The sequence below is a fragment of the Mandrillus leucophaeus genome, unplaced genomic scaffold (genome assembly GCF_000951045.1).
Source record: "Mandrillus leucophaeus isolate KB7577 unplaced genomic scaffold, Mleu.le_1.0 Scaffold288, whole genome shotgun sequence".
NCBI lineage: Eukaryota > Metazoa > Chordata > Mammalia > Primates > Cercopithecidae > Mandrillus > Mandrillus leucophaeus.
Genome location: NW_012103009.1, coordinates 565959 through 588834, shown reverse-complemented (window position 1 = coordinate 588834; position 22876 = coordinate 565959). Strand labels below are relative to the sequence as shown.

General features: G+C 65.0%; 1 protein-coding gene across 1 annotated transcript; it reads right to left on the bottom strand.

The window, feature by feature from the left end:
* Positions 1 to 2916: 2916 nt before the first annotated feature.
* Positions 2917 to 22647, bottom strand: PLXNB2 (plexin B2). The gene is made up of 36 exons (XM_011985580.1): positions 22595 to 22647; positions 17363 to 18461; positions 16813 to 16995; positions 16596 to 16724; positions 15839 to 15939; positions 15557 to 15683; positions 15001 to 15154; positions 13979 to 14093; positions 13797 to 13905; positions 13586 to 13687; positions 12940 to 13032; positions 12499 to 12580; positions 12226 to 12383; positions 11995 to 12143; positions 11731 to 11839; positions 11454 to 11590; positions 11116 to 11286; positions 10588 to 10717; positions 10258 to 10485; positions 9970 to 10146; positions 9765 to 9904; positions 9495 to 9595; positions 9136 to 9365; positions 8878 to 9059; positions 8416 to 8482; positions 8041 to 8187; positions 7265 to 7421; positions 6987 to 7087; positions 6827 to 6911; positions 6510 to 6664; positions 5991 to 6151; positions 5729 to 5876; positions 4998 to 5062; positions 4786 to 4861; positions 3847 to 3921; positions 2917 to 3770 (listed from the first exon to the last, which is right to left on the bottom strand). The coding sequence occupies exons 2-36, from the start codon at positions 18446 to 18448 to the stop codon at positions 3666 to 3668; spliced, it is 5535 nt and encodes a 1844-aa protein (XP_011840970.1). The 5' UTR covers positions 18449 to 18461; positions 22595 to 22647; the 3' UTR covers positions 2917 to 3665.
* Positions 22648 to 22876: the final 229 nt, after the last annotated feature.

Sequence of the window (22876 nt, the reverse complement as noted above, 5' to 3'; positions counted from 1 at the left end):
GGTGCGACCGCTGGACTGTCAGGACCAGGGACAGCGGCGTCACCGCGGGGCCTTCCTACCCACAAACAGCGGCCCCAAACGGATCCTTTTTGCTGTCCAGAACCTTTCCTCCTCCTTAGCTGCCACTTCTAGGAAGCCCACCCTGACTATCCCAGGTCCGAGGAGCCGCCTTTGGGTGCAGGGTCCTTGAAGTCAGCCCCGCGGGCTGCCAGGCGCGGGAGACTGCCTCGGCGGGGAAGGGGGCAGCGCTCCACTCCTTCTCGGGGTCTGTGCCGCGCCCGGGGCCGCACAGCTACTTTTATTCCCACTGGAAAGTGACCAGGGCTCGGAGGAGCATTGCCTCCTGGAGCACCGGTCACCGACCTCCGCCCTGGTAGAGCAGTGGGTGGGAGGCTTCGTGGCTGGGCGGCCCCCTCCAGCGAAGTGAGAAATCAGGATCCCAGTGGCCCAAATAACTCCTTTTTTAAAACATTAAAATCCGAGTTTTAATATCAAATCTGATTTTTATATATCGGCAACCAAATTAAAACAGCCAGCGCGGTCCTGGCCAACGGACCCATGCGCACCGCGGCGAAGGAACGGGTCTCAGTCCCAGCCGCTCCGGCCTCTTTTGCATGACCAAGCCCCGTGCCTCAGTTTCCCCACTGGAAGCCGGCATCCGACTTGGGGCCTGGCGCGGGCCCGGGGATGGCCCCTGTCTTCGCTGGGGCTGGATTGGGGCGAGGACACAGGCGGCCTCCCGGAGGGCCCCCGCCCCGGGTCGCCTTTCACTGGGCCAGGCTGGGTTTTGTGCGGAATTAATGGAGCTTCAGCTAAAGGAGTAGGAGGCGGGAGCGCAGCCCCGGGGCTGTGGGAACCGCGGCCGCGGCCGCCGGGGGAGGGGAGCGGCCTTTGTCTGTACCGCGGCCGGGCGGGGCGGGAATCGAGTTCCCATAGCGACCGGCCCCGCCCCTGCGCCTCCCGGGGGACTGGGCGGCTCGGTTCTCGCCCCTAGGGTAGGGGACATGGAGGTGGGGAGGTGTCAGGCTTCCCCCAGGCGCCGCCCGCCCGCAATCCTGCTGGCCAGGGAGGCCCGAGGGGCTCAGCGGGTCAGGTGAGCCTGTGTGTGGGGGGCGAGGGACAGGACCCTCGGGGGGAAACAGGACCCTCTCGCCACTGAGCTGACCTGCCCCGGGCATTAGAGGTCCCACCCATGCGCCTACCAGGGACAGTGTGGGGTCGTAGCACTGCGGGGGAGTGACCACCGAGGAGTTTCGGGTGGTGCGAGGGCCCGGAGGCGGCCTTCCAGTAGAGGCACCGTCAGAGCTCGGTGGGGGCCAGGGAAGCCCCCCTGGAGGGAGCAGCCAGTGGAGGACAGTCCCAGGCCCAGAGGGGAAGCAGGCTGGTGGTGACAGGACTGCCCTGGGTCAGGGGAGCCGGGAAGGGCAGGTGGCAGGGCAGGAGTGAGAGGCCCTGGGCCAGAGGCACCTCCTACCCAGCTGATTCACTGTGGTCCCTGAATACAGCAGACCACCCCTTCTCCGTGCTCATCCCCCCCATCCCACTGCCTGCTGGTCCTGGCTACCCCTCTTCACTGGAGGGGTGTGACAGCCCCTCTCTGGTCCCCCCGGTCCCTCCCAGCTGGCCTCTTCCTGCAGTCGGTGAACGTCCTAAAAGGCAAATCTGGCTTTGCTCACTGGGGGACCAGGTGATGGTGGGCGCGGAGCTGATTGAGCAGAGGACTTGTCCTGCCGGTAAGAAGCAAGCAGGATGTAGCCCTGCGCTGGTGAGCTACCCACTGCCTCTCCTCCCACCACTCTGGGAGGAAAATGGGACTTGGAAAGCACCAGGAAGGACAGGCCACCCCTCGTCTGTCGCCAGCTGATCACTCCGGCCCACCCATGTGCACCCCAGCAGCTATGCCCGGGTTTTACCTGTGCCGGCCCCCACCTGGGTGCTGGACTGCTGGGCCTGCAGCCTCTCCCCAGCCCCAAGTTTCACGTGTGTGGGGTCTCACTGAACCTTCCCTTCTTTCCTGACTGCCCAGTGAGACAGGGGTCTAGTATGGAAGCCAGGCCTCAGGTCCCCAGCCCCCTGCACGATGGTCTGCAGGGGTCGAGTACGGAAGCCAGGCCTCCAGGTTCCCAGCTCACTACCTGAGACCTGCCACTCAGCACTTCAGACCTCGGTCCACCCCCTTGCTCTGATCTCCTGACCAGCCATGTCTCTGGGAAGGGAGGAACCCAATGTCATTTCAGGGGTCCCTAGAGCAGGGGATGTCAGTTTGCCTTGTACCCCTTTCTCCTGTGGGGGAGAGAAGGCCACCCGTTTTTCGTCGTGGCTTGAATGGAGCTGCCCCAGTCCAAAGGGGACTCGAGCAGTGGAGGCCTTGCCCATCAAGAGACCCTGGCCTTGATGTGCCCCAGTCGGGGAGACAGGCTGGGGCTGCCTGAGAACGGATCCTCGTGAGTGGGTTAGCAATCCAGACCAGCAGAACCTCAGGATGTGTGCCTAGATCCAGCCACATCTGAAGCTGGGCCTTCACTTTGTGTCTGGAGTACTGAATGCCCCTCTGCCTGGGGGGTCTGTATTCTTGGCGCACAGGGGAGGCTCCGAGCCCTGCCTGTCGTGGTTGTTGCTGTTCCTAGCACTCAAGACAGTGCATGCGTGGTGTGCAGTGGCCATTTGGTAAGAATGTGTTGCATGAAAGCAGCAGAAGGCCATGGAAGCCACCGGATGGCACCAGAAGCAGTCCTACCTTCCAGCACCCCCCACCTCCCCCAAGCACCCCTATTAGCACCCCTATTCACCTCACACGAGCACCCCTTCCAGCCCCCTCCACCTCACCGCAGCTCCCCTCCCAGCAGGGCCCACAGAGCCCAGGGAAGGGGTGGTGAACAGGAGCACCGCAGCCCCAGTAGGAACTCAGCCAACCCACAGAGTGAAAAAGACGACTGTATTTGATTTACAATGAACAAGATTTACAAAAAGGGGTAGGGTGGTCTTGGTGGAACTGCTCCTAGTCCCGCTGGACTGGGTGGGGCTCTAGGGCAGCCTGTCTGACAGACCAGGACCCCAGGATGTCTGGGCCCCGACGTAGGACTTGACCTACGACTCACTTGACCTTTGACGTGGGGCCCAGCAGCCGTGAGTCCACCCAGAGTGCCGGCACCCTTGGGAGGCCGGTGAGGTCAGGAAGGCATCGTACCGCTTTTTCTCCTCCTCCCATCCCGAGGTGGACAGACAGACGCAGGATCTGGGAGCTTGCCCTGGGGGCCACAAGCCCTCAGATCCCCAGGGGCCCAACCCAGGGGTATGGAGGCAGCTGCTGGTGCATGGGCGGAGGCGGAGGCCAGCTGCCCCCAGCGTGGCAGCGTAAGGCACATTTTCAAATCACTCGAGACTCGACAGTGAACACCCGATGCTGGTTCTGCCGCCAGAGGGAGCTGGGGCTGGGGCTGGGGCTGGTGCTGGTGCTGGTGCTGGTGCAGCGCCCGGGCAGTATTGCTCAGAGGAAGATGCTACAGTCTAGACGTTGGGTGGGTTCCTGCTGCACCCACTCCCGCATGGGGCGCGTTCTCCGGGGGAGGGTGGGGGCCTCAGCCACAGCCACTTGGCCTCCTCCCCCGAGGGGCTCTCAGGTACCTTGGGTACCTACGCCCCAAGGCAGCACTGGAGATTGGAGGTCAGAGGTCAGTGACCTTGTTCTCCAGTGCAGCCGCAATCTGCTGCAGGCGGAAGGCCAGCTGCATCTTCTGGGCGGCGGGGTCCTCCTCCAAGGCATTGATGATCTGAGGGAGAGTCCCATCAGAGCACATTGGGGGATCGCCCGGCAACCCCCCCTGGCCCCCAGGGGCCTGACCCTACCTCGTCATAGTACTTCTGTGTGTATTGGTAGAGCTGGTGTAGTGCCACGAGGGTGTTTAGGGAGTCCGTGTGCGCCTGCGGGGTGACGGGACGGTCAGGGCAGAAAAGGGGCTGTGGGAGCCCCACGGCTGGCAGGGGTAGTACAGGACGCCCAGGACAAGAGGCCTCCCCGGGGCAGCAGCTGGGGCCTTGGGCACAGGCAGCACTTAGGGCCCCCCATGTGGCATGGCCTTAGACACCCACGCAGACAGAATCCTGCACACACAACCATCTCAGTGTCTTCTTGTGTGATGCACAGCTGTGGATGGACCCACAGGGAGGGGGCGCTGTGGGCATGGCTGTGGGTTGAGCCACAGGGACGGGGTGCTGTGGGCACGGCCGTGGGTGGGGCCACAGGGAGGGGGCGCTGTGGGCATGGCCGTGGGTGGGGCCACAGGGAGGGGGCGCTGTGGGCATGGCTGTGGGTTGAACCACAGGGACGGGGTGCTGTGGGCACGGCCGTGGGTGGGGCCACAGGGAGGGGGCGCTGTGGGCATGGCTGTGGGTGGAGCCACAGGGAGGGGGCACTGTGGGCATGGCCGTGGGTGGGGCCACAGGGATGGGGTGCTGTGGGCACAGCCGTGGGTTAAGCCACAGGGAGGGGGTGCTGTGGGCATGGCCGTGGGTGGGGCCACAGGGATGGGGTGCTGTGGGCACGGCCATGGGTTGAGCCACAGGGAGGGGGCGCTGTGGGCATGGCCTGGCTTCAAACAGCTCACACTCCCCACACACAGCACGCTCAATTCACATGGCTGGGCCCACCTCGAGGTCCCACCCCACCCTCTCTCCCCCTCAACACCATTTAACCCCTGCCCTGCAGCTCAGGGCCAGGCTCAGCACAGGGTAGTAGGAGCCAGGAGCAGGGGAAGGCCATGGGTGCTTCCCTGGTGGCCTCCTTACCCGGGAAATCTCTGCCAGGTGTGTGTTCATGTCCTGGTCGCTGACCTGCACCATCTGCCGGATGCCCTTGTAGTAACTGCAGGGGTGGGAGCATCACAGTGTGGGCAGCGGGGGACACAAAGGGGGTGGTGGGAGAAACCAAGGCCTGAACCTCCCCGCAGGGGGTCGAGGGTGGGCACGGGGGCCTGGCCTGGAGGGCGGGCAGCACTTACTCCTCCACCATCTTCTTGTAGGTGGAGATCTCCTTGGCATACAGCAGCTTGTTGCTGGGAGAGTCCTGTCGGGGAGAAAACCCAGTGATGCCTGGCCAAGGGGCCCAGGCTGGGGCCGCTCAGAGTCCCCCTGGGTAGCCTCCCCTGCCCTGAACTGACACTTTCATCAAGAAAACTATGGGCCGGGCACAGTGGCTCATGCCTGTAATCCTAACACTTTAGGAGGCTGAGGCGGGCGGATCACCTGAGGTCAGGGGTTCAAGACCAGCCTGCCCAACATGGTGAAACCCCGTCTGCACTAAAAATACAAAAATTAGCCGGGTGTGGTGGTGGGCACCCGTAATCCCAGCTACTCGGGAGGCTGCGGCAGGAGAATCGCTCGAACCCAGGAGGTTGCAGTGAGCCCAGATCGCGCCACTGCACTCCAGCATGGGCAACAGAGCAAAACTCTGTTTCAAAATAAAAAACAAACCAAAACAACTACTTATTTTGTGATCTGTAGTAAAACTCAGTTTCTCTGCTTGGGTACTGTGGTGAGAGGGCAAGTGGTCTCGGGATCTCCCAGGCTCTGCTGGGCGCCTGTGCCCCCAGCCTCGGCCACGCGCCACCCCCTCATCAAGGGCTCCAGCCCAAGATGTGCAAATCCACACCCCAGACAAGCTCCCAGCTCACAAGATGCTCCTGGGGCAGACCCAGGCCTCCCTGCCCTGACCTGTCCCCATCCCACTCACGCGGCTCAGCTTATGCTCCGTGCGCGTGCAGGCATCCATGAAGGTCTGGGCGATGACTGACAGCGAGGCGTCCACCACCTCGTGGACGTGCACGTCGAAGATGAAGTGGGGGTTCTTGAGGATGTTCACCCAGAACCGGAGTGGTAAGCTGAGGCAGAGCGGCGGGAATGAGAGCGGGGCTGGGCCTGGGGGGGTGCGGAGCCTCCCAAGAGTGAGAAGTAGTGGAGCTGGGCTCGGCTGTGGGGTGGGTGCGGAGCCTCACCTGTTCGTCTTCCAGATGTGGATGGTGTCCTCATCCTGGATGTTGTGCTTCTCCGCCTGCTCGTCCAGGAAGTCGAAGAAGTACTTGACTGCGGGTGGCACCGCGTGCCCGGGCGCCAGCACGCTCTGGAAGAAGTTGTCCACAAACTGCTGCAGTGTGCCCTGTAGGGAGGAGGGTCTCAGCGTGGCGCCATGGGCCCAGCCCCTGGGGGTAGGGTCTCAGTGTGGTGCCGTGGGCGCAGCCCCTGGGGGGAGGGTCTCAGTGTGGCGCTGTGGGTGCAGCCCCTGGGGGGAGGGTCTCAGCGTGGTGCCGTGGGTGCAGCCCCTGGGGGGAGGGTCTCAGCATGGCACCGTGGGCCCAGCTCCTGGGAGGGAGGGTCTCAGCGGGGCACCGTGGGCACAGCCCCTGGGGGGAGGGTCTCAGCATGGCGCCATTGGCCCAGCTCCTGGGGGGGTGGGTCTCAGCATGGCGCCATGGTCACAGCTCCTGGTGCCAACCCACACACCCACAGGGGCCCACCTTGACTGAGAGTAGCCGCGTCAGGTAGATCTCAGTGATGGCCTTCGTCCGCTCCTTCTCCTTCACGCTGCCTCGCTTGGACTTGCCCTCATCCACCTCGTCGGTCGGCCGCACCAGGTGCCACACCCGGTTCTCCTCCTCCAGGAGGGCATGGCCTATGGGGAGCGGGCACTGAGAGACCCCCACCCAGGTCTGGGGCATGGGTCCCACGGGGAGCAGTGGTGGCGGGGTGGGTAGGGGTACATGTTTCCAGGGCGGAGGTGGTCCATGCCGACCACCCGGGGCTGGAAGGAAACGGGCAAGAGGGAGGGACTCACGCTCCCCAGGCAGGTCCTGCTGGCTGTCCTCCGGCTGCTGGGAGACCCCCACCTTGGAAAGGATGAGGGTGGCTCCGTCCCGGACCTGGGGAACACGGTGGTGAGAGTGGGCTGTGCCCCGGGGTGCCCAGTTCTCGCCCGCCCCGGCCCACATGCTCACGTTGTAGTGCATGAGGGTGTTGACGCGCTTCCACCGGCCCTCCCGCTGTGACGTCAGGTCCAGGTCTGACAGGATCTGGGCTGTGGAGCCCGGACGCCACTCTGGGAAGAGACAGCCCAGCTTGGGCCCCGGCCACCAAGGTTCCTCCCACTGCCCACCACTCCCACATGAGAAAGCCGGCCAGGCAGGATCCTGCCCCAGGACACGGGCCAGGCACATGGGCGCCTGTGTGCAGACGGGCAGGGACCGTGTGCAGACGGGCAGGGACCGGCACTCACCCAGGACCACGCTATCTGGCCTGGGCCAGCAGGAGCAGGGCTGCCCGCGGTACACCTGGTCAATGATCTTCTCCTTGACCTGGGAGATGGTGTCACAGTTGAGGACCTTCACCGGGATGGCATCAACTCCCTCGTCCTGCACGATCACGCTCACCGTCTGCCGAGACATCCAGGATGAAGTCGGACGGGGAGGCCCTGCTCTCACCTGCACCACATAGGAGCCACTGTCTGCCCCGCCAGCTCTGCCCACCACAGCGGCACCCTCGGACAGCAGCCCTCCGCCGGCAGGCTCCGAGCCCCCGAGGCTTCCCAGATGACCACACTCTGCCCTTCCCCTGCCTGCTCAGGCTCAGCAGAACAGAAAGACGGGGACAGCTCAGAACCGCTCACTCAGGCTGACATACAAGCTCACGGAAGCACATGCACAGACATGGAATACACATGTCTCACGCGTGCACAGGCTCCTGCCATACCCACCGGTCACGTGTGTACGGAACCCCGGACACACCTGGTGTGCCAGGCCCCTCACATGGCCTCCAGGAGGTGGGGGTGCCCAGGAAGAGCTGACGGAGGGCCCACACACTTACAGCCTCCAGAGCCCACAGCCACCGGCACCCAGGCCCCTCCCTGAGCCCGAGTAAGAGCAGGCTGTAACTCGAATCCACAGAGGAGGTGGACGGCCTCTAGCCTGTGGGTCCCGTCTGTGGCCAGGGGATGCCCAAGCTCCTTAGCCCAGATCCGAGGCGCCCATGGCGGCCCCCACCCCAGGAGCTCACCAGAGGCGCATACTCCACATCGTCCCCCAGCAGCCCCGTGTCATTGAGAGTGTACTTGGCCTTCTTCTGTACCGCATCCACCGGGCCCTTTTCCACCTGATGTTTGATGGCCTTGAAGAGCTTGTACAGGGGCTCGCCGGCACTGTCCTGGAGTAACACGGAGGGGAGGCTGGGAGGTCAGGGGACTTGGGGCCTGGAAGGGGCCCCCGGAGCCCTGGCCAGAGGCATGGACAGGGTTGACCGTGTCAGGGGCAGGAAGCAAACCTGTCCAGGCAGGGCCCACCTCAAGGTGCTGTACAGATGGGGGGACACTGGAGGGAATGGCAGCAGTCTGCCTCGCCCCTCAACCCCCAGCCAGGCTGCAGTGTAACCCACCTTAAGATACTGGTACAAGCAGATGGACATCCAGTTGGACAGCATCCTCTCTACCACAGTCTCAGACCTGGGGGTGCAGGGAGGCCTTGTAGCAAGTGACCCCGTAGTATTCCTGAGGCCCAACTGACTCCTCCAAGCACCCGGCCACGCTTGCGCCAGCGTCGCCCGTCCAGGCCTGGGTGTGGCCTGCAGTGAGGACTGCCCGGTGGCAGCACCAGCCCTTATGGGAAGTCCGCCACCTTTCCCCTGTTCTGCAGAGGACTTACGCTGTGACCAGCTGAAACCGCTGGACAGGAAGGGCTAGAGTCCGGCTTTGTGTTTGCTGCCAGGGACATCACCCCTAGGCTGACCCCACCACCACTGCTGGCTGGAACCTGCCGGCTCCTGGGTGCCCAATAGGCCTCTGTGCCCCCCACCACCAGCCCCCGTGTTCGCCCCGCCTGTGGTCCCGCCCATGTGCACCTGCGCAGCATCAGCTTGGGGTTCTTGGCCACCACATACTGCTCCAGGAGCTCCAGGAAGAGCGTGCGCATGATGTCTGTGTAGTACTCCAGCTTCCCGTGCAGCGCCACCGTCAGCAGGGACGCGAAGTAGACCTTGGCGCGGGCCGAGAACTCCCGCTGGTTCTCCAGGGTGTGGATGAACTGTGGGGGCCGGCGGTCAGAGCCTGCCCAGCGCCGCCTGTGCGCCCTCCCGCCCGCCCGCCGGCCACCGGCTCACGTTGATGAGGAAGGACTTGCTGTTCAGCAGGTTGGAGAACTGGTAGAGGGCCTGCTCCACCACCGGCCGCCGCGGCTCGGGGATGTCCAGCTTGCCAGTGATCATCACGTCCTTGTCGCCGTCCTTGGAGGGCAGGAAGAAGACGCGGTCGGTGTAGGTCTTGTAGTCCAGCACGGGGATGCCAGCCTCGTGCACGTCGTTGGTCTGGTCCTCCATCTCGATCATCAGGTCTAGGGGGAGGCTGGCGTGAGACGTCCCTGGCCACCTGGGGCCCTGATCCCCACACCACACACAGCGTTCCCGCCGCAGGAGGAGCCCAAGCACCAGCCCCCAAGCGGCCGCCGCCGAGCGGCCCCTACCCGTGAATTCCTTCTTGCAGCGGTCCCGCACACTCTCCTCCAGGCCCTCCAGCTGGGACTTGATCTTCTCATACTCTCGTTCGGCCTGCTGGCTCTTCCTCCTGTGGGGCACAGGGAGGCTCCTGGGTCCTGCCGGGCCGACTGCTCAGCTGCCCGGATGAGGAGGTGGATCTACACGCCTGCCTGTGCAGGGCGGCGGGTGAGGCCAGAGGGGCCGAGGCGGGAGGGCTGAGGGCTGGGGGTGTTGGCACAGCCGCGGGGCGGGCTCACCAGTAGCAGTAGACAGACACCGCGATGACAACCACCATGGGCACGATGACCAGCGGCAAGATGAGGCTGAGTGGCACATCGCTCACCCGTGTGTCGTACTCCACGCGGCCCAGCACCCACTCGCGAGAGCCGAACTTCACCTGCGTGGGGGGCCAGGTTCAGCGCGGTCCCGTGCGGGCACCTCCCGCCCGCCCCGTGCACGCACAATGAACTCAGGCAGGTTGTGTGTGGTGTCCCGTTTCTGCCGCCGCTTGGGCGGGGGCTGCACCTCCGGGGGCTCGCAGTACAGGTCGGTCTCCGTCAGCGTCTTCATGGTGCAGCGCTCGGCACCCACAAAGGCCTCGGCCTCCTGCAGCGTCATCGCCTTGTTCAGATTGGTGCCCTGGGGAGGGGGCAGCGGCCAGGGTGAGCAGGAGGGAACTAGGGACGCGTGGACCAGCTCTGAGCCCAGACCCGAACGGGACCCAGAGCGCCGGGGCTGCACCATCCTCACCCGGGCGTGGATGAGCTTGTTGACCTGCTTCTTGACACCACCTGTGAAGTTCTCAAAGGTGGGGTCAGGCACGTACTCGAAGGCCCCGGCCTCCGTCCTGAGCAGGGCACGGTGCCCGTCCATCTCGATCAGCACCGTGAGGTTGTAGGCCTCTGGCTCCTCGGGGACAGCCGGGGACAGGAAGACAACCTTGGTGTCGTTGTGGAACACGTAGTCCACGCCCACCACCTGCAGGCAAGTCCCAGCCGTCAGCCCCCGGGTGAAGACCCTGCCCTTCCTGGGCACGATCCCATTGGCCGGTGCCAGAGCTGAGCCCACACCAGGACTGACCGTCACAGGCTGCAGGGATTCAGCCTCCCGCGGCGGCTGCCAGGACTGCAGGGGCTCCGCGATGACCACCATGGCAAACCTCTGGATCAGGCTGAAGCCCTGACCCGTGACGTTGATGCTGCGACCACCACTGGGGAGGGCAGTGCCGCTGTGGGCTCGGCCGGCAAGGGTGGTCCCTGCGGGCTTTGCCCTCCCGTCCCCGCCCACCCTGGCTCTGCCCACACAGGGCTTCCACGTGCATGTGTGGGTCTGGGTGGGCAAAGGGGCAACACGGTGGGCCGTGCTGAGCACGGGACTGTGCCACCGTGGGCGGGGGGCACGCGGGGCCTGGTGAGCATGGAGCCCTGTGGTGTGCCCGTCTGGGTTTCTAGGAGGAAGTGGATCTGGGGTGCAGTGGGGTTTTCCAGAGGCTTCCTCCCGCTGCACAGACCAGCCCCACCACATTCCTTTCAGCGCAGTCAGCCAAGGGCACTGAGGAGGCAGCTGGGTGTGGGCAGAGTGGCACGGGGCGGGGCGCACCAGCCTCACCTGGCAAAGCTTCGCAGTGGCTCGAAGGCTCGCAGCACGGGGTTTTCACGGTAGGTGAAGAAGATGCTAGGGCTGGGCACCGGGGAGCCCCCATAGGAAACCTCCAGGGGCATCTGGCCCCGGGTCGCCTGGGGGCCTGTGACACACTGGAGCTGCGCCCCAAACTTCGTCCTGGGGAGGGAGGGTGCTAGTCTGCATCAACCCCTCCCCCGGCACCAGCCCCAGCCCGACCAGGCTGGCCCCGCCATCCCTTAGGGCCACTCAGGTCTCAGGAAGTGCCCCCCTCCATACCCAGGGCCAGGGCCAACCAGACTCAGCAGCTTGGCGGTGACACCCACACTTTACACGGGATGCCGTTGAGGGTCACCCGCACGTCCTCCTGGGAGCCCGTGTCCAGGTAGGTGCCGTGGATGGTCAGTGTGGTGCCGCCCGCCTGCGGTCCCTGCTGCGGCTCCACACTGAGAGGCTGGGGCTGCTGAAAGAGCCGCAGGGGCAGTCGGGTGAGGACGGGGCACAGGACACCCTTAGCCCTGGGCTGGATGGTAACTGTCGTGGGGAGGTGGCGGGCAGAGCCCTCCTCCCGGGTTCGGCAGGTCCCCGAGGCCAGGTGCTTACTTGGAAGGTGAACTGGACGTTGGGAGGCGAATGGCCGAGTTTCCCGAAGACGTCCACCTCGACACCCCCAGTGAAGGGTGCCTCTGCAGCCTCAATCACACACACGATCCTGGCGGACGACAGGCAGGGTGGCCCAGGCCCTCCCCGACCCACCCCTACCCTGACACCCTCACCCCCTCAGCCTCTCCACCCACCCCATCACCTGGAACCCCAGCGTGGGTACTGACACGGCCGACGCGGCCCGGGCCAGGGCCGTCCACTCACCGGGTGGACACGGAGTAACTTTCCGGCTGAAAGGCGCAGTTCTGGCCAGCCACGGAGATCCTCTGGATGTCCTCTGCTCGGACACCCAAATTGGACCCCAGGATGGTGATGCGGATGCCGCCACCGAGGGGGCCTGTCTCAGGCTGGATCTGAAACCGCAGAGCCGGGTGAGCAGGGAGGGGCTCAGGCCAGGGGCACGGGAGGGTGTGGGCCAGGCTTTGAGGGGCTCACCCTGGTGATGACGGGCGGCGGGCACTCGGAGGTGCCGTTGCACAGGGCCTCATACACGCACCTGCTCTGGCCCCCGCACCACGCACACCTGTAGTCAGGGTGAGCGGCCTGGCACAGGCTGCAGTCGCTGCGGCCAAAGGAGCAGTTGTAGAGGGTCACTGCGGGGAGAGCTGCCATCAGCGGTCACCCCGTGCCTGCCCAGCCCCCACCTGTCCCCACGGTGCCCACCTGTCCCCCCGCCCACCCCCCACTGCACCCGCCCGCGGCCCCCACCATGGAGCTTGCTGTCGATATTCTTGCCGTAAGACTTGACGTAGAGATGCAGAGGCAGCGTCTCGTTGGCATCGTGGGACAGCTGGGGAACACACAGGGGCACACTGCACTTCCCGCCCCCACAGAGGGGCGCGGGTCGGGGGTCACGAGGGCAACCACCCTGTGGCCACTGGGTCCCTTCCCAGCCAAGGGCAGCAGGGGAGGCCTTCAGGTGTCGGAAGCTGGGGAACCCCACGGACACTGCTCTGAGCCACTCTGTCCCCAGGGAGGCAGAGGGCAGAGGGGGCTTCTCCAGCAGTGAAGGGCACGGCAAGCCCCTGGCTGGGTTCTGGTCCCTGGGGTCTCCCTGCTGCCCCTCCCCTCACAGTCCTGGAGGTAACCCGCCACCCCACCCTGGGCCCTAGGGTCCAGCAACTGAGCCGGCCTGCCCTGGAGCCATACCTTTGGGGTCCGAAAGACGAAGGTCCCGGATTCCTGCATGCTCACCGGCTCCATGAACTTAAGCAAGTCACTGCCCACGTGCAGGGAAGAACCCTGCAGACCAACCTGTCAGGACCCTGGACAGGCGGCTCTGGTACCCTGGCCCTCCTCCCAGAACCCCTGCAGTCCCTCCTCAGTGCCTACAGTGTGAGCCCTCTCCTCACCCCACATGTGCCTGTCCCTCAGACTCTCCCATGCCAACTGACCCCTCGGCCACTCCGGAGTCCAAACACCTGTGTCTGCAGAAGCCTCTGAACGCCCTGTGTGGGTGTCCCCTGGTCACCTCCACCACTCATCCACCTGAGGGCATCGCCCGGCCCACCCGGCATCGTGGCCCCCACAGCTCCCTCCTCGGGAGGTGGCACTGGCCCCTCTACCTCCGCACGCCTGCCTCCTCCACCACCTCTGCTCAGTCCCATCCAAAGGCCCCTGCGTGCTCCCTCCTGGCTTCTGTCCCCGATATATCCTATGCCCTCTACCTCATGTGGGGGTCCCGAGTTGGGGAGCACGGGTGGAGCTCAGGCTACCACACACCCATCAGCACCGGCCTGCCGCAGCCTCCCTCCGCACCTTAGCCTGTCGCCTCCCGGCACCCCTCCCTCCGCACCTTCACAGTGTCCAGGTTCTTGCCCTGGAAGGTCACATCTGTCTCGTGGTTCATGGGGATCACCAGGGGGCTGGGTTCCAGGAACTGGGGACAGCTGTCCTCCTGGGAGAGCAAAGCTGGTCAGGTGCTGCCTGGGCACAGCAGAGCAGCCGTGTCCTGAACAGTCCCCCGAGGCCCTGAGGCCCCTCACCATGTCCCCGAGGCCCCTCACCATGTGGGCACGGATGATGCCGTCCTCGGGGTTGGGCGAGGCCTCCCGGCACTCGTGGTAGCGCAGGTCCCACTGGCAGGTCCAGCGGTTGCTCACGCAGGAGATGCACCTGCGTCCAGAGAGGGTTGTGAGCAGGGCTGGGTGGGTGGGTGGGGCGGGGTCGAGGGGCACGAGACACTCACGGCAGGTTCTCCTCCAGGCTCATGGCCTGGCGGCAGTCGTAGAAGGGGTACTCGTAGGAAGTGAGGAAGATATTGTCTCGTCTGAGGAGGAGCTGGATGGTCACAGCCACGTGGTCTGCAGACAACAGAGAGGACGGCATCAAGGTGGAGGCCGCAGGGCCGAGGGCCAGGCTGAGCCTCCCCTGGGGCTGACTCCGGGGGCCGAGGTGGAGACGCCTGGTCTTCAGATGGCGCCTGCCAGGACGCCCGTTCACGCTGGGCTGGGCCTGCCACCTGCTATCAGATCTCGGTTCGGGTGTCGGGCCCAGTGCGGGGTTTGCCTTCCTCCCCAGAGCCAGGCTGCTTTCGTACCCTCTGTTCCCGCAGGCACTGAGGGCAGCGGCTCCTTGGAGTCTGGGTAGGACCTGCCAGGTCCCTGCCCACGTCACTGCGTGGCCCCACTGCCCCCAAAACTCAAGGGATATGGGCGTGACGCCTGCCCTGGCCCACATGTGAGGCCCTGCAGCCTCTGGGAACCGCCCTGCTCTCTCAGGCTGGGCTGGACACGGCAGGGAGGGGTGACGGGCGTCTGCCCAGACAACGGGGCCTGGCACCTGGCACCCAGATGCTGCTCTGGACATGATGAGGAAGCAGGCTGAAGACAAGTCACCCTCACTATGGGCCTGGGTGGGCGTGGCTGCGGACAGCCCTGGTGGCCCTGCAGCCTCTGGGAACAGCCCCCACTGTCTCAGGCTGGACAGGGCACCCGGATGCTGCTCTGGACGTGATGAGAGAACAGGCTGAAGACAAGTCACCTTTGTTACGGGCCTGGGGGCATGGCTGCAGACAGCCCTGGGGGCCAGAACCTCCCCCACCAGGCACAGCAACCCCACCACAGGCTTCATTCAGGCTGGGCCCCTGGAGGGGCCGCAGAGTGTGCCTGTGCCCAGCTTGCACCCAGGGGCCAGCAGAGGCAAGAGCCCACGTGCACAGGGCCCCGTGTGACCGAGAAGGGCCACCTGGGGGCTTGGAAGGGGCCTCACCCTGGCCTGGCGGCGTGATGGGGATGCTGCTTGGGGAGTTGCAGATGACGGTGCCGCCCTCCACACGGGCCGGGTGTGGCGGCGACTCCCCAAAGAGGCACAGCAACTCATCCTCCTTGCTCAGGGCGGGGAGGGGGCTGACGGTCAGCTGCACCTGAGGGAGGAGCCCTGCAGCTCACACCGGGAACCCCAAGTCCTGTCTGCCCACCTACCCCTGACTCGACCTCCCTGTGTGTGTGGGCGCACGTCCCAGAGGAGCCTCCAGAACCTGACTTCGCATCTTCCAACACAGGCCCCTCTGTGGTCACCCCAGCAACTCCTGGGAAAAGGCCTGGGTCTACCCTGGATAGGGACAAGCCCCACCCCTACCCACCCAGGTCACAGGGATCCAGGGAGCCAATGGAGGGTGGGCTCCATCACTAAGGCTCAGTGCCCGGAGCCCAGCGGGGGGAGATGTGGAGCTCTCCCCTGCCTGTCCCAACAGCTCCTAGCCTGGGGGAGCCCCCACCTGGCCGAGCCTGGGTCCGAGCACCTCCACCCCAGCCCCACCACGCACCTCCCCCTGGGCCCGCCGGCTCATGTTCTGTGGCTGGGCGCTGGTGATGGCCACGCAAGACTTGCTCCGGCTCCACAGCCAGTGGCTGGCCTCCTCGGCCCGTGGACACTCGGCCTTCCGGGTGCATCTGCAGGCGCAGGGGGCGGCCTCAGCACTAGGACTCCCTCAGCCCAGGGTGGGGTCTTGTTCTCCCAGGACAGTGCAGTGTGTCCCCCGACCCAAGCCATGACCTACCAGGATCCCAGAGGCAGGCTGTGTCCCCGATCCCCCCCAGGCACTCACCGTCCCTCGACGACGCACCAGCCGCAGTAGGGGTCCTGCGAGTCGCGGCACTGGGTGCAGGTCGGGTAGCTCAGGCACTCCTGCACTGGCAACCGGAACACCTGGGGCAGCGGGGCGGAGAGTGGGACCATGGCAGAGGCCACACGGGCCTTCCGCAGACCCCGGATGTTCCCAGACCGCCAGCTTGACCCAGCTTTGTCCCGGGGCCTCGAAAGCCTCAGAAACCTCAGGCTTGTTAAACAGTTCTGGCTCTGTGTGGCCATGGCCTCCTGGCCATGCCGAGCCCACGGAACCCGGGAGGTCTTGGCTGTGGGGTCTCCTGGGGCAGCTCCCCTCCTCTGTACTGGTTCCCTCTGAGGGGTACTCCTAGGCCCGGCCTGAGGGGCTCTTACACCAACCCCCCACAAAGCTTGGGGCCCAGGCCCATGTCCCCCACTGACTGAGCTCACAGAGGCTGTGCCGGGACCCCGTCTTGCCATCCACCCTCAGAACACCCAGGTCCCTTCCATCAGGACGGGGCACAGGCGGGGCCAGAGGGAGAGACCTGGTTGAGACCACACAGGACAGAAGGAGCGGCAGAGACAGGGGCAGTGCCAGAGACACAGGATGGAGACACTGCCCGGGACCCGTCCAGCCGCCCCTCTTCCGGCCCGAGGAGAAGGGCCTGGCTCTGCAGCACCCAGTCCTCCTCTGGCCCCCAGGCCTGTCATAAGGGCACACTTGGCCTGGAGTGCTCTCCGCGGTGCGTCCGGCTCACCTTGTCCTGGGTCATGGCGTACAGGCTGGCCAGGTCTCCAGACAGTACCAGGTCGCGCTTGACTCTCTTGTTTATCTCCACAAGGATAGAGTCGTACTCTGAGGAGGTGCCGTTCGGGGTGAGGTACACCTGTGTGCATGAGGGCAGGCTGGTGAGGGCACGGGCCTCGCGCACAGACAGGCCCTCCAGAGCCCCCCTGCCCCAGCCTGGGCCAAACCTTGAGGATGCGGCCGTCAGAGGTGCCCAGAAAAGCCACGGCGTGGTTGTTCTCGGCGGTGACCGTCACGGCCGTCAGGTTCAGGCCTCCACGCTGCAGCACAGCCGTGGCTTTGAGCCCGTCGCGGCTGCCCAGTGGGTAGGGCAGGTGCTCCGAGCCACACGGGAAGCTCTGGCTGGAGCCCTGCGGACCGCAGCGTGTCAACGGCAGGCAGACCCCCCGTCCTGAAGGGCCCTCCCAACTCGGGCTCCAAGACTTGGGACAGGCCCTTCCCTTCGGCACACGTGCCCCACACACGTCCCCGCGAACAGGGCCCACATGGCAGGGAGCCCCACCGTGCTGTTGTGTGACCCAGTGCCCGACACAGGCCTGGGACTGGTGCCGGCGTGAATGGCACTGAGACACGCAGCACCCACCCACGCGAGCACCCACGCTGGCGAGAACCACGGCCACACTGCTCACGTGCACCCTCCCCAGCAGGCTGGGACACGCAAACCCACACACGGACGCCTGCAGTCCGGGCCCCGCCAGAACACACGGAGGCCCATACCGGCGCGTGGCCGCCGCACAGGATCTCGCCGTGGAAGGGCTTGTAGAAGATGTCACGGGATTCCCGTGGGGTTGCAGAAGATTCCCAGGTGCCTGTGTAGCAGGCGTTGCGGTTGGCCTCCATCTTGGCGTGCACCTCGTCCAGCGGGAACAGGCAGAGGCCCGCACCAGGCCCTCCACTGCTCCGGCCGTCTCTGCTGAAGGCAGCATACAGCACCCTGCCAGAGCCAGGCGCGGCCACGGAGGCCGCCAGGCAGGTGCCAAAGGCCGCGGCATTGGCGTCGGGGTCCCGACACTGCAGGTCCATCTCCAGGTAGGAGTAGTAGTTGGGGTCCTCTCTGCACATGCGGGCCAGCAGCGTGCGGTTCTGGGCCGGGTGCTTGTCCTGCTGGTTGAAGACAAAGAAGACGTAGGGGCCGTCCTCGAAGGCCGCCACGAACTGCTGTGTGTTGGTGGACAGGTAGCCGGCCTTGTAGGTGGCGTGGTCCGTGTAGGCTTCAAAGGCTTCCCTGCTGTCGGTCCGGTCCAGCAGCCGGGTGCTCACGATGATGCCGTTGTCGTGCGGCCCGTTGCCTTTGCCCACAAACAGCACGCGGTCACCGGGACCCGTGGAGCTCACCAGCCCCACCGTGGCCACGCCCTCGTCATTGCTGGCCACGAAGGACTTCTCGCCGCTGCCGTCCTCGTAGAACAGGCGGAGGGAGATGTTACTCAGGGCACGCAGGGCGCAGATGCCCTTGAAGAGGCTCCCGCACTCCACCAGGCGCTTCCTGGGAGGGTCGAGCAGCAGCAGCTGGTTGACATTGTCGGTCATCTCAGCCTCGTGGCACTGGCTGGCCTCGATGGGCGGCGTGCACTTCTTGTTGTCCAGGGCCGGGCCCGTGGCCACCTGCTGCTCCAGCTGCAGCTTGGCATCCAGCTGGTAGAGGGCATTCACCGCCCCCAGGTACACCACGCCTGAGGCCTCGTCCACAGCCAGGTGGTTCAGCTCTCTCTCGCTGCGGAAGAAGTCCAGCTTGCGGGACCTCAGGCTGCCAGCCGCACCCAGCAGGCCCAGCAGGGTCAGGGCCCAGAGCTGCAGTGCCATTGCCCCCGGCACCCTGTGGGAAGAGTGAAGGGTCAGGGGAGCCCCGGCCCAGAGGATCCCCCATAAAATCCCTCTCCGGGCCCTGCCCCAAACGTCAGAACATGGGACAGAGAGGATCGTGCCACTCCACCAACTGAGGAACCCGGAGCTCCGCCCCTTCCTGCTTCACACCCCCGCCATCCTCAAGATCTTGCTGGAGACCACCTCCCAGCCCTCCTCAAGGCCACCTTGACCGACCACTGGGGCCAAGGCACTGCCACTGCCCGCTACAGGATCCCTCCCAGAGGTGCTCACAACACCGGCAGGCCTAGTCCCGAGGCAAGGAGTCGACGCCCCCAGAAAGGCTCTCAGCTGCTCACACACACGCCCCCTGACCTGTGACCCCAAGCAGCTCCAGGTGGTCGGGAGGCACTGGCCCCAGCGCACAGGCTCAGGCTGACAGACAGACCCCTGGACGTTGGAACAGGCAGCTCACATATGGGGCGGAGGCGAAGTACACGGGAAATCGGAGGCTCGGGTGAGAGCGAGGGGTGAAGGACACGGGAAACTGGACAATCGGGTGAGAGCGAGGGGTGTACTGTGCATACCCCAGCAAGTGCACATGCTGTTTACAACTGCCCACCAGAGCCCCAGGCAGCCTGACCGCCTCCAGGCCCCCTGCCCTGGTGCAACAGTGGAAGCCAGCAATCACCCAGCAATCACCCACCACTCCTCGCACTTGGCCCATGCCACCCCCCAGGGCAGAGCCTCCGATGTCGGCCCATGCCGCCCCCAGGGCAGAGTGTCTGGTGTGGACACAGGGGAGGCAAGAAGGGGACCTGGGGAGCCGTGAGCAGCTCCAAATCCACCAGGTCTCAGAAGGGGAGGCCCCCAAGTGTTTGGGCTAGACAGGCTGTGTCCATGTGTGTGTGTAACTGAGCACGTCTCGGTGTGGTGTCTGTGCCTGCGTCTGGCCTGGGTCTGGGTGGATGAGGGGGATGTGTGATGTGACAGGTGAGCTGCTGAGGACCAGGCTAAGTTAAGGGTCTCCCAACAGGAGGACGATCCAAGGCCACCCAGGACATGTGTGGTTCTCCCTCCTTCCTTCCCTACCAAACTCAGGTGCACCTTGGGGGCTCAGACACGAGTGGCAGACAGGGCCCTTCTGCCTCCGAGCTCTTCCTCAAGGTGGTCCGTCCCTCCCACGCTAGGGACCCTGCTCCATCCTGGCCAGTGATCCCTGCATCAGCCTCCCTGCCAGTGCCCCCTCCTCATGCTGCCAACCACCCCCACTGCTGGGCCCACCGTCATCTTCCCTGAGTGCACCAACCCTGGGGGCTCCCAGGTGTACAGGGCAGCCCTGCCATGGCAGGTGCCAAGGGGGTCCAGACCTGATGGCAAAGGGTCACGAGGGATGCAGGCCCTGGCCTCCCCCACCTCCCTGTGCAGGCCCACGCCGTGCCTCCAGAGGGACTGCCACACCCTCTCAGGCCACCGCAAGTGTCACCTCCCTGCATACGTCTCATCCCCTCGAAACACAATCCTCTTTCTCACCACCTATTTGAAAGTTCTGCTGGGCCTGGTGGCTCACGCCTGTAATGCCTGTAATCCCAGCACTTTGGGAGGCCGAGGCACGCGGATCACGAGGTCAGGAGACTGAGACCAGCCTGGCCAACGTGGAAAAACCCCGTCTCTACTAAAAACACAAAAAATTAGCCGAGTATGCTGGCACCCGCCTGTAGTCTCAGCTACTCTGGAGGCTGAGGCAGGAGAATCACTTGAACCCGGGAGGTGGAGGTTGCAGTGAGCCGAGATTGCACCACTGCACTCCAGCCTGGGTGACAGAGTGGAACTCTGTCTCAAAAAAAAAAAAAAAAAGTTTTAAGTGTGGAAAGAACAAGTCACAAAATGCAAATGTTTCCACATCCCTGTGTCTCTGACGGCCAGGCTGAGCCATGACAGCCTTGTGACCCATTTCTCAAGTGAAGAAACTGAGGCACGGAGTGAAATTTGCCCAAAGCCACACTGCGGGCATGGGTGGGGCTGGGATTCCGACCTGCAGTGGAAGCAGCTTGGCCTCTGACCGCTGCGTTTCTCCACCCTTTGACAGCCCCCGGTCCCTGTGGCCTCTCCTCCCAGGAGGGCAAGGAAGCCCACTCTGTGGCTCTGTAGCCAGGGGGGAGGTGTTTCTCCCGAGCCTCAGCTTTGGGTGAAGCTGCATCTACTGGCACAGCCGCCCTCCACCTGCCCGTGGCACCCCGTTCTGATTGCCCTCACGCTTCCTGAAATCTCTTGAGGTGCGACCAAGATGCAACCAACCGACAACATCTGAACAACCCCAGGGCCCGCATGAGTGAGATGGGGCTGCACTGGCCTTCCTGCTCCCTGAGGACGTGCCCATCAGACAGGCAGCTCCTGTGCCGCACAGAACCCCCTCCCTGCACCGGGGATTCAGTGCTCAGCTGCTGCCCAGCTCCTGAAGCCCCCTGCCCAACCCCTGGAGCCCCCAGGTGCCCACGAGCGCAGCAGCCGCTGGGAGGGGTGACACCCACAGGCCAGGGAGTTCCTGGCCACTTGATGGCAGAGGCTGGGCAGGGCCAGGGGACCCCAGGCTTCACCCCGACAGGGGTGATCAGCCAGAAGATGCTGGTTTTAGTGAGAGACAGGAAGATTCTACGAGCCCACGGGAACCACTGGGCGCGATCTTGGGGGAGGGGGTTCTATGCCCAGCTCAGCCAGGGTCCCCCACTGTGGCTCAGTGGCCTGTCCAGGGGGAGAGGAGAGGAGGGTACAGAAGTCCCAGGCCTCCAAGAGACGCCCACAGGCGACAGCTCCAGCCCATGGCCCTACCAGGGAGGAGCAGCGCCTGCCTGAAGGCCCCCCAACCCCTGCCGCGCCCCTCTCCCACCCATGGCCATCCGGGGGCAGGTCCCGCAGGCCCCCGCCTTCTAAGTGCACCCAGTGGCGCCAGCGGGGGCAGGCAACAACCAGGCCCCTCGGCCCTGAGCCCAGGCGTGCTGCCCTCCCGTCCCGGCCCGGCTCATCCGGCCCAGCTCACCCGGCCCTGCTCTCGGCCCTGCGCAGCTCCCGGGAATGAATGGAATGCGCCGCAGCCGGGAAGGGAGCGCGGGGGCGGCGCGGGGGCGGGGCCCACGGTCCCCTGGGATCTGACCCGGACTGAGGTGGGGCAGCTTGGAGAACCCTGCGGCGCCCCCAGCCCCAGGAAAAGCAATGGCTCTGGGCCCCCACCGGCCACCCCTCACCCGTCCCCATCAGCTTCCACCCAGGGAAGCCACTCACCCACCCACCAGGGCTGTAGGGGCCCCGGTGCTGGAAGAAGGCTCTGCTGTCCCTGCCAGGGGCTGGCACACCCTAAGTGCTCAATAAACACCACCGTGTGCCACCGGGGAAAGCCTGACTCGGCCCGTGCTCCTAGGGCCCCGCCGGCCCAGGCCTTCCAGGGTGGCAGGCGACGCTGGGGTCACACCCTACAGGTAGCAGCTGCCTTCTCGTTCCTGGACAAACAAGGCCTCAGGTGACCTGCCTGCCCAGGCCCAGGAGCAAAGGGCAACCCACCGGACCAGCAGCAAAGCTCAGGCAGTGCAGGAGGCGCCCGGCACAGCCAGCTCCACTTCCTGCTGCCTGTGTTCCTGGCACAGGAGGGAGGGCGGGCGGCAGGCATTTCCTGTTCTGAAGCCCTCCTGGAACCCCCACTTACGGGGCTGGCGGGGATTTCCTCCGGCCCTCTGTTGCCTTCCTCCTGGCTGAAGCTCGGAGGGGCACTTTCAGGAGACCACACCAACTCTGGCTGCTGCTGGCCCACCAAGCGTCTGCACGGGCACCCCCATCACCACACCCCCAACGCCCAAATTCCCAGCCCTAATGTCCCAGAACCCGGTGCTCCAGTCTCACTGCAGACCACTCCACCTGAGCGAAAGCTTGGCCTCAGAGAACCAGGGGGGCCTCACAGCGTGCTGTGGGCAGGGAAGCTCCCTACTTCCATCCAGGCCAGGCCATGGGAGGAGCAGCAGAGTGACACGTATGGTTGAAACCTGGCTGGACAGAGGCTTGCAGACACCACATGGCAGTTCTAGATACCTCCAGCCTCCCTGTCCACAGGGCCCCAGCCACCCACTGCCTTTCCCAGGTGGGGTGCAGCCCCCTCACCGAGGCTCCAGTGATCCAGCTCAGTTTCTGCTCCAGGCCAGCATCGAGATTCTCTAGGAGGCAAAGGAGAGACGCCGGTCACAAGAGGAGCCCAGTCACAAGAGGAGCCCCCTACCTCTGTCCCATGCTGGTGGGGGCTGGGGTAAGAAATAACCCACAGGACCCTATCTGGCCTTTGCCTTCTTCCTCTGGCTCCTGCACAGTCCCTTCCTCAGACACCTCCAGGGCTCCTGGCACTCCCCTCTGTCAGAGGCTTTCTGCCTGTTTAAATTAGGTATGGCT

Excerpts from the sequence above, each read along its gene's own strand:
- PLXNB2 (XM_011985580.1), bottom strand. The coding sequence starts at position 18,448 with ATGGCACTGCAGCTCTGGGCCCTGACCCTGCTGGGCCTGCTGGGTGCG. Across the intron at positions 12,144-12,225 it reads CGCCGCCCGTCATCACCAGG|ATCCAGCCTGAGACAGGCCC; the intron begins GTGAGCCCCTCA and ends CTGCGGTTTCAG. Across the intron at positions 9,596-9,764 it reads GTGTCTGTCTACTGCTACTG|GAGGAAGAGCCAGCAGGCCG; the intron begins GTGAGCCCGCCC and ends TGTGCCCCACAG.